At 38.5% G+C, this 10946-nt stretch overlaps 1 protein-coding gene across 2 annotated transcripts in view; it reads left to right on the top strand.

Annotated features, from left to right (window-relative positions):
* LOC103479736 (transmembrane protein 200A) overlaps positions 1-9645 on the top strand; it is a 33238-nt gene extending 23593 nt beyond the window's left edge. Inside the window, exons 1-2 of one of the 2 annotated variants that reach the window (XM_008434346.2) lie at positions 12-100; positions 6874-9645. In XM_008434346.2, the coding sequence (XP_008432568.1) occupies positions 6907-8433 (1527 nt within the window). In that variant the 5' untranslated portion in view covers positions 12-100; positions 6874-6906 and the 3' untranslated portion in view covers positions 8434-9645. Of the gene's footprint in view, positions 1-11; positions 101-6873 lie in introns of those variants that run through there. The other variant, XM_008434345.2, reaches the window with a different exon arrangement.
* Positions 9646-10946: the final 1301 nt, after the last annotated feature.

Genomic DNA, 10946 nt, shown 5'->3' with positions numbered 1-10946 from the left:
GCTCTCGTCCGGGAGGCATTTGAGTGCTTGTTGGTCGTGAAGCAAAGAGAAGGTCGCTGTAAACCTGCCGATGAGTGCCGGAGCGCTGTTTGCGTAGCAGGTGAGCAGAACTCGGTGTTCCACATCCTGGAGGAAATTACCTCAATCCTTTTTTTTTTTTTTTTTTTGAGAATATTTTAAAGCCTTTGTAGTGTATTTTAAAATTGGAGATGGCTGGGAGGGGGGCGGGGGGTAGCAACTGTAAAACTTTAGGTACAAAAGAGCGTGTCAACTTTTCTGTTCCAAATATGCGCATCGGGAGATCTTAACGTCACGAGTGGATCACTTAAGTGGATCAGTAATCCACATTTTAAAAATGTCGAAATATTTCTTCCCAGTGAGTATTTTTTAGTTATAATAGCTTTATTTCCTGAAAAGAGAGTCATTTCAACTTCTAACTCATTTATTGAAAGTCTATACATTTAGACTTCCAAACAAATTTAAACAAATGTTTTACCCTAAATTAGTCTGACCATTTCGATTCTCATCTCCCTTCAGTTCCCCCGTCTGGACTTTCTCCCATTGAAGTGGATTTCTACATGGTATTTCAAAACAGAAGGAGAAATTGTTAACAATCATGTCAATTTTTCTGCACAGTTTTAGAATAGTTTGCCTGTTTGGCAATGGCAGTGGAGGAAGCAAACAAAGCCCTTCAGTCCTTGTTGGACACACTTTCAAATATTGCATTAACATTAACAGCCATCTCATTGGGCTCTGTGTTGCATGTGGACATGTAGTATGTTGCAAAGTTGTAAATTGAATGGCTCATGGTGCGCTCAGAGTGTTCCTTGACAGTAACGCACATCGGCGATGTCAGACAGGACAAAAAAAATATTATTTTCTATGAAAAAAAGCAAACCGACTGTATCTGGTTGATGGCCGAAGCTACAAAGAAACATTTTTTTTTTTAACCTGTTCAGCTTCATCATTGCTACTGAGTAAAACACAACTACAGATCTAATTTGAAATCAATGCTTAGACCACCTTTAGACCAGAAAGTTTTGCAAAAAAACATTATCGGCTTAAATTCTGGCTATGTGGACAAATATTTTTGACTCGTGTTTACATAAGATCTACGTATAGCTTCTACATTAAAATTAGATTTATTGCTTTCGGGATATTTAGGCTAAAATTGCAGAGAAATTCTGCTGCTGCTGTTGTAAGAGTGAATCATTTATGGTTGGAAATTGTGATTCATGCCAAACATCCAACATTTTTCTTTGGAAACAACCTGAACGTTGTCACTGTGGTTATCTGGAAAGAGTCTTGTTGTGAGTGACCAGCCTGTGCAGCACAAACATTTAGAGGATCATTAGATTAAAATGGGTGTTGTTTCCATCCACCAGTACAGTTCAGATATGGAAACACTTTGTCTTATTTGCAATATTTTCTCAATTATCGTGATATGTTGCTATAAAAAAAACAAAAACTTTGCCTTTTAAAGAAAGTGATGGTATTACCACAATATCAAATAGTTTTGCTTTTGTGCTTTCTGGCATTTTTGCATAATTTACAGACTTTTTGTTGTCCTCTTGAATTTTTTTCTTGATTGTATGGGATTTACAGATAAACGAATAATGGCATAATATCAGCACCTCGTTTTAGGTTAACATTGAAACTTTAGAATAATTTTCCAGACTCTGGTATCCTCATCCCTGGGGGTCTTTCTGTTTCAGAATAAGCAGTTTGCAGGCTTTCTCACTTTTACTCACAGCATGCAACAAGTACCAAGTTATTTCAGGCTGTTTTCACACCTGATAGTCCAGTAGACTCTATTTGATTGGGAACCAAAATTGCAACATTTGTTACATTTTTAGCTGGTGCTGTTTGCGTTCACATTGTACTGTGTCAAACGAACCAAATTAAAAAACCTGTTCACCTGTAGTGACTTTGCACCACTTTCTTTTGAAGAAAGCAACAAAAAACATCAGAAGAAGACAGTTTTTCTCTTCACAAAATGTAAACAAAAACAGAGCATCAAAAAAATATAAAAAATTAAAAACAAATTGTCGCGTCAGATTTTAGAATTTGTAGATTTCTCTTTTGTCTTTGACCAAAGACCACGAGCCATTTCTCCCATTATCGATATATTCTTGTTTGTTTTGGTTGCATTTACCCAGAATGCCCTGTGTGTAGTCCGCTTGCTTCTTTTGGAGCGATCTCTGGTCCGCTTAAGGTTCACATATGCATTCAAACCGTACCAGAGTTCATTTCAACCAGATCGAGACCTAGATTTTTGCATTTTTGGTCTGCATCATAGTTCGATTGAGCATTCACACCTCCCTAAACAAACCAGACTTTCTAGACAAACTAGAGTTCAGTTAAAGTGGACTAAACCATGCTGGTGTGAATGAACCTAGGAGTGCAAAACAGACAACAGTTGAGCTTTTCTATCAATTTCATTTTATCTTTTGGGTCCATTTGCATCTTCTTTTATCTTTCACTTGACAAATACTATGTTTAAATTACTGCTTTGAGAATGTTATTCTTTCAACAAATTACCTTTTTTCAGTCTGTGTACTAAATTAGTTGACAATTATTTTTATAGATACATCATAATAAATTCAATTAATTGTTTCAGCCCTACTCCAAATGTTTTTGTGTCAGAAAAGACTGTTTTAAATAATAATAAGTTATGTGTCAAACTTTTATTAATTTTATGTTTTCTGACTCTTAACACTTGATGAAAGTTTAGTTTTGAGTTGTTGCCCCTTAAAAATTTGTTTGAACAAAAGCTTTTTGAGAAAACAAATATTGGCACAATTATTTAAATCAAACTTCAACCAGCATGGCCAAAATGGGAATACTGGACTAAACTCAATTAATTATTCTTTAATGATCTCAACGTTTGCCATAAAATTCCCGTCTCCATCAATGCAACACGGCGAGCTTTCTGTCCAGCTTCGTCATTAATCATAAATATGAAAAAAAAAACGTTAAATGAATACGTTACATAACTGGGCTGGTGCGTAAACAAGCGAGTAATGGTTTCTATTTTTCTTCGTGATGTACCGATCGTGAAGGGCGCTGTCATCTCGGAGTGCAGCTGTGCCGGTTGATGGATCTGAAAGCAGGAAGGAGAGGGTCAACGGGGGAGATTTGGTGGGAGAGAGGAGAGTCGGGAGTGAGGTGCAGAGAACATGCCTGCTGGCTTCCTGTCTGGACACATTACACTGTCCCATCCTGATACCGCACTTCTTATTCCCTCCTGTCAGCCTAGGTGTTTATCATCATGCTTTTTCCTACATCTTTGTATTTTTAGACATACACTGTGGACTCGAATTGCACCTATACGTTTCCAGAGGGTCATTGTGAGGAAGCAGCATATTTTCTACTTGTTGCACAATTTCTGATGCAGGGCAGGATAAAACTGCACATCGCCCTTTACAGGGGGAAAAGAAGCTATTTTTGTCAATTTCACATCTATTTTTTTTTCTTCTGAAGCAAACCGCCGCACATTTTTGTTGTATTTTTTTATCTAGAGTAAGCAATGATGTTCTATTTTTTGCTCCTGAGATTTATTATGATTACAGATGATGAGGTGGTCATGGATAGATGATTAAGTTGATGTTTCCGTATTTCCGCTGCAGTTTTCTGTAGGTGGGACTGAGTCAGCAGCTATTTTTTATTGTTTCCAAATGTAACACACTTGATCTTCTGAGTACTTTACACACCTCCGTTTTAGAATAGTGTAGTTTTTTTATACAGTCAGTCTAAAAATTATCCTAAAGAGTTGGAGTTTTTGACTCCAAAACATCAGTTTTTAGAGGGTTGGAGATGCTAAAATGGTAAAATCTAGTGAATTTAAGTGTTTATTTTCACCAATAAAAGGAAAAAATATGCCTTTACTTACTTGAGGATGAACTATGTTTCAGATCTATCAGCAATCTTACTCAAAATGAGCCAAGAAGTGTTATTAAAATATGAGGTAACAATAATTTCTTTCATGACTAATCAGGAATTTTGTTGTGAGCAAAACTATGCAGTGACTTAATGTTTAATGAAATGGGTTTTGTGTTACCAGTCAACTGTTTTGCATTATTTACCTAATAGAAAAATGGTCAGTTGGGCCAATTTATTATTAATAGGTTGATAATTTTTTTTGCTAGTTATTTAGAACTACTACATAGTCCATCTAGTGTAATGCATGACGGGGCATTTTAATAATTATTGAAGAATTGCATGTTTTTATAATCAGCTCATTTTTTACTTTTCGATACTTCTTTAAAATTTGACTCACTTTAAAGGGTTCCTGTCAAAAACTTGTTCCTTACTTGTCACGCGCTGCGTGTTTCTTACTTTGCAGAATAACTCAATAGCAGGGTGATGTGTACTAAGCTGACATGTGACAATGTTCACCATAATGGATGCTGACACTGCAGTGCTGGGATCTTAATCTACACGCCGTCCGTCTATCAAAACTGATTTTGCTACAAGCTTTAAGAACTGTTTGATGTTGAAAAGTAAGATTCCTGTCTACAAAATACAAAAGTAAGGTGATGCTGAATTTCATGTAGTGTTTTCATTATTCTTATTCTTTTTTTGTTAAAAAAAAAAAAAATGAAGCAGCAGCTGCTCTGTTACATAACTGCTAAACAACTGCTAGTAAAACAGAGTCCTTCACTGTTTTATTAATGTTGTGTTTTCAGGGTTTGAATGGGGCTCTGGGTCACTTTGCCCCATTGGCAACATATTCCCTCTTTACATGCTCACACATTGTCGTATTATCTCAACCTGCTTCTATTTCCTACCAGTAAAAGGACAATTTTGCCCCAAATACCTAATTGTTGCTCATTAGTTTACCTCTTGATGCAGAATTTTGATGGATTTCAGTGATTTGCAAAACTATTCATTCTGTTTGTACTTTGCGTTTCTTTGCAACCACAAGCTGAAACCTGTTTCATTAGGCTTTAATCTGGCTGGACCAACATAAAATTATGCATTATTTGTGAAAAGGAAGGAAATCGTACGTAATTTCATTTTACTATAGATTTTTACATATTCCTCTTGTATCACTACTTTGTGTAACTATCTTTTGCTGTAGTTACATCTACAGATCTGGTAAGGCATGTCGACACTGACTTGCAAACCTTGAGACTGAAAGTTTACTAATTTGTTGTTGAAAAAGTTCAAGCTTTGTCTAATTAGAAGAAAAGTATTGTTGTGATCTAAACAAGGCCTTCATACATCTAGTTGTATGTTTAAGGTTGACGTCCTGCTGAAAGGTGAACCTGTTCCTCAGTCTCAAATCTGGTTTTATTCCAGGTCTGTCCTGCATTTAGTTTTTAGTTTGTCCCATCAACAAATCAATCAGTTTCTTTATCCCTTCTGAAGAAAAACATCCCAACATCATGATCATCCTAATTAGAAACATTGAAGTTTTAATGACATCAAATTTTGCGAGACACAACAATAAAAATGCAGAGATTCCACAATTATTTTTCATGTGATCATACAGCCATGTTTAATACATTCGAATAAATATCCCAATGAATCATTTGTCAAATTAAAAGTACCTTCTGAAGAAGCTGTAAGTGGAAAATCAGGCATCATTTAACCTTTATAATAAAGCTCTTAAAATAAATGGGCTTTTCATTAACATTCTAATTTACTGAATCGGTCTGTACATGGTGTTCTAAGGATTCTTTACTATAACCTATTTCCATTGATTGTGGTTCTGAGCCAGCTTTTTCTTATGAAATATGACAGATAATTTGTGATTGCATTTTAGAGCCAGCGTGGTATTTATGAAAAGAAAATGTCAAATGATGACATGCTGGAGTCGGGGAGTCACAGGGTTCTGTCTCTGTCTATGGGTTTGTCTGGCTCAGACTGGTTCTGTTAGACGTCGATTCCCCCGCGCTCTCACCGCATGCATACAGGAAAATGAAGCATGTTTGCTCTTTTTCTGTTGTAGCCATTAATAGATTTTCTACCTCATCCCCTAGGATGTTAATTAACAAAGCCACATAATTGGATTTCCAGGTTTATTTCCTTTTGTAAGCTTCATTTATAGTAAAATATAATGGTCTGAGTTTGAAACATCTTTATGTTCTGTTTGGTTTGAATTTGTGACTCCGCCAACCTTTTAGATTTCCATAGTTTCAGACAGGAAGTAATTTTGTTTGTGATTGTATATTTTTATGTTTTTGCTATAGCTGCAAGGCAAATTTCCTTACTTGGACTATAAAAAAGTTATACTTATACTCCTTTCTCCTATCAAAATGCAATAAATTACCTGAAATTTTCAGATCCCCCTCCCCAAGTAGCCGTCCTTATGGCTAATATCAAAAACTGGAAAACATGGATGGATGGATGGATGGAAGGATGGAGCTCATCTGTCTTCTCCCAGTGCTCCAAGTACAAACTGCAAAAATACACGTCTTGGTCAAAAACAACCAATTAGAGCCAGGAGGAGGGTCTTAGTGCTGCCAATCATGCTCACAACCTTCTCTTGCTCTCTGTTAGGCTACTATGTCTTCCCAACAGTAGAACGTGTCATGAATGCTCAGGCTAGTTAGCATAGCCACCAATGGTGGCAAAGTTTCTTGGAACCATATGTTAAGCAGCAAGTACATGAGAATGACTGACAGCACTTCCTCATGGCTCTGATTGGTTGTTTCTGACTGGGAGTGGTACATTTATGTTGGTCACAATAGTAGCTTGGGTATTAGATGGAGGATTATCTATCTTGTATTTTACTGTCATGACAAACGGGTCTCTAAATTTTTAGAGGCAAACAACTAAAAATGTTGAAATGTACCTTTTTTGGAGTCTATAAAATGATTTACTCTCTCAGATATTAGCTGACTGTTCTGTTTTGTGTCCTCATAGACTGAGTGACGAGGCTACTGTCCAGTCGCCACCATGATTGCCACCGGTGGGCTGCTGCGTATGAACAGGCGGCAGGATTCCCTCCGCTCCAAAAACCGAGCTGAAAATAAGCGGAAACGGAAATCCAAGAAGAAGAAGAAGAACGATGTGGTGGTGGTGAAAGGAAAGCTCAATCTCTGCTCGCCGGCTGGTTTGGTGGCTGCCGTTGGCGTTGTAATCCTCATGGTTGGGATCTCCATGGCCGTTCTGGGTTACTGGCCCAGTCAGAGTCAGCAGGAGTACCAGGAGCGCCGCAGAAATGGTGCCTTCCACAAGATGAGCTACTCCAGAACCACACCATCTAACTCAACACATGTCAAGCATTCCTCAAGGCAGACCAACGTGTCAAACCAGAGCCATTCCAACAGCAGCAACCCCGACCCCTCTCCTCACTGTGGCATCCTCTGTGACTTCCTGGATAATTACCTTTACTCAGACAACCTGAAAGTCTTCGGACCGCTGGTAATGGGAATCGGTATTTTCCTCTTCATCTGTGCCAATGCTGTCCTCCATGAAAACCGAGACAAGAAAACCAAAATCATTAACCTGAGAGATATCTACTCCACAGTAATTGATCTGCATAACATACGCTCGAAGGAGTACTCGCCTCTGAACGGTTTGGTGAACTACACTCAATCCAGAAGCGCCGAGGGTCCGTCTGCGTCATTCCCGGCGAGTGGGGCACTCACACGCAGCTCCTGGCCTTCCACCGGACTCCAGTTGAAGGGGGAGTTGGACACCAACGAGATGCTTAGACGCTCCTCACTAGCCAGCAGGCCGCAGAGTTTTTCCAGAGATGTGCAGAGCTTTACGGACACCGTCTACAGCATCTACAAAGACTACAGCAATAGTAGCGAGCAGGCCCCGCAGCCTCGGCAGTGGGAGACCACCTCTATCGTCACGTCCTCTGTGAATGCTTTCACGCTACCAGTGATCAAACTCAATAACTGTGAGGTGGAGGAGGCAGAGGGGCGCTCGGAGGAAGAGGTTATTATTGAGGCTGCAGCCGAGAACATTAAGGAGGAAGGACATAGCAGCAGTAGCAACAGTCATTGTGTTGAGATGGATGCAGCGGCGACTGACCCCCCGCCTCTTCATCAGAGCCAGGAGGACATGAGCACAGAGACAGGTAATCAACAGGGGGCGCCGCATTCTCGGCCTCATCCACATTGGACCCAGCTGTTTCCTCCGCAGCCTGTTTCCACGGCAACAGGCTCAAATACGTCGCTGAACTCCTTGGCGGATCAGCCGAGGCTCGCCCGGCGCTGCAGCTTGTCTGTGTCTGGGGGACGTCAAAGTGACAGAGTGAGGCGTTTCAGCTGCCCTCGACTGGAGCGCTCAAACAGCAAGGGCTACATCAAACTGACTGACCTCGGGGGCGAGTCCTTCGACGCCTCCGACACGCACACATCTTCTTCGGCAGATCGGGCAGCAGAAATAGATGCAACACCTGCGAGAGAGGAAGGAGCTCAGGGAGGGGACGATTCAGTGACACCCAGCACTTCAGCGACAGAACCCTAGGTGTTTCTTTTTCAGCTTACGAGCCTCCCTAATGTCTCTATGGTGTTGTTGTTTGATTTGTACTTTCTTCTGCAGTCCGTAATGAATATGTGATGGCTACAGAGGAAATGGAAATGAAAAACAAATACTTAACTCCTAAGGACTATTGAAACATAGCCATGAACACTAGAGGGCAACACTCTTTATTAAAGGTGACCTATTATGCTTCCTTGAACAGGTAGGATAGGTCCATGGGCTAAGCTACATTTTTGCACAAAATCCTTCTTAGATAATAAGATTTTAGTCTGCTCAGTTCGGACTATTTTTATCTTCTTTCAGAATGAGCTGTTTTAGGGCTTCTTGTCACTTTAAATCCAAAATAGCCCGTCCCAAGCTCAACTTTACACTTGCGTGTGAAAATGGCTACAAACAGATACATAATTCTACAACCGTCTTTGAACATTATACAAACATCTTTTCTGGATGGTCAGTCGAGAACAAAACACTTGTCTTTTCAAGCACATGCAGATGTAAAACCAGCTGTCCAGGAGTTTCACTTGGGTTGCTAGGTAACGGGGCTGGGCTCTGCTGGGGTTGCTAGGTAACCACGCAGTGTCCGTTGATTCAGGAGCCTTTGGAAACAACAAATTTTTCAGTCAACAAAAAAACATTAACTTATTGCCAAAAAACAGATGAGTGTTTTTTTAGTGCTTGGGCTGTTTTCAGATTTAACTGAGACCCAAATGGAAGTATAAAAACATGCAATATGTGAATTTTGCATAATAGGTCCCCTTTAAAACTAAATCCCCTTCTCAATGTTCAAATTAAACTTTTCTATTTTTTCAATGTAGCAAGAGCAATATTACAGACTTTAAAGGAGTTTTAGTAGAGCTTTGTAAAAATAATATGAAAGTGCGGGAAAAAAAGTGAAGAAAATTCTATTTGAAGAGTCATTTAGGGCCGACATCGTAGCTTGTAAGATTACCAAATCTGTCTCTGATAACTGCTGTCCAACATGTTGTATTGTAGCATCAACATGTGCCACAGAAAACTGAAATAGTCTAGATTTGTTTCTCTGCATTGTTCTGTGAATTACACGTGAATTGGTGAATTGAACTAAATCTCAGGTAGACGTTTGGTTTAGCGTTGAGACCTTCATGACAAGGTCTTCCTTTTGTGCACACTTGTTTACATGAAACATACTTGGTTGAATAAATCTGACTGTAACACCTCTGTTGGGTCCTTGTATGATATTAGAGTGAATACAAGTTCTTTGGTCTACCGTGATTCATTTAAGGTTTAGCATGATTTTATGAAAGTGGGATCGTATGGAATAGATCATATTTCAACCATTTAAATCAGCTAAAAATGTTGCTACTAGTTTGGACAAATGCCAAAAAATTTTATTTTCACCCTGTCACATTTGTTTAAGACAGATCTCTCAGCTAGTGATGCTAACTCATATGCTAGCTGTAGAGAATAAGTATATTTTTGAACCTTTATTGTTTTGTAAAGTACAGCTATTGCTTGTTTTGTAGTTCCTTGAACTGATGTTGCTATGCTAACTTATCGTGAGAGAATCACAAAGCTATAAAAAGTGTCATATCTCATGTGTAGTAAACATAGTAACAAAAGTTAGCATCTTGCTATGCTAACAACATAGGTTTTCATATAACAGCTTGTTTTTGTGGTTATCACGACACATATTGCTACTCCAAATATGCTGGTATACTAACTGTTCTGTAGACTACATGCTTTTGCTGAGTTCACTTGGAGTCCCTTTAAATTAGCAAATCTTTGTTTTTACAGATGAGTTACACCTCCTACCATTTATTTACCAAAAACGTACATAAAAACTTATATATATATATATTATAATTATAATATAGGCCTTGTTTTGGGATTGTTAGATAACTGGAACTTGTGGTTAATTGGCAACAGGCTTTTTAAAATGTAAACTTTGGAGCTGAATTATCAAGCACAATCCATATACAGTCTTCCTTCATGATGGTACTTTCTGGGTAGAAGAAGTAATAGTTTTTTGTTATCTTTAGCAGAAACAAACAGATCAGCAAACTGTCTGCTGACTCAAATGGTTGGTAACCAAACATAGTAAAAATGTCCTAATATATCAGTTAGCCACTGATGGCACTTAAGAGGAGGTCCTGCTCCGTTAATTGTTCAGCTGAATAATTTAAGTTGTTTACAAAGCATTAAATATTAACAAAAATCAGCATTTTTTAAAATTAAAATATGCAGGTTTTTCTTTTTGATGTCAAATGTTCATAGTAACATCTTTTTGTTTTTGTGAAATGTATATATTTCTGTTTGGATCTTTTCTTCTTTTTTTTGGTGAGAAGACCAAGAAAAGATACCTAAGAACACTTTACCGCTACTGTAAGACAGTTAGCTGACAACAGCTTATGTCTATAAAAGGCGCATTCCCTCATTCCTGAGGGATTGAATCTTTTTACAAGTTGAGAAAGGGTTCATATGTTTTCTTTTATATCATTTGTGTTTTTTTGGTTTGAGTC

This window comes from Poecilia reticulata, linkage group LG17, assembly GCF_000633615.1.
Source record: "Poecilia reticulata strain Guanapo linkage group LG17, Guppy_female_1.0+MT, whole genome shotgun sequence".
Taxonomy (NCBI): Eukaryota; Metazoa; Chordata; class Actinopteri; order Cyprinodontiformes; family Poeciliidae; genus Poecilia; species Poecilia reticulata.
The sequence above is the reverse complement of the archived record's forward strand: the minus strand, read 5'-3'. Positions and strand labels throughout refer to the sequence as shown.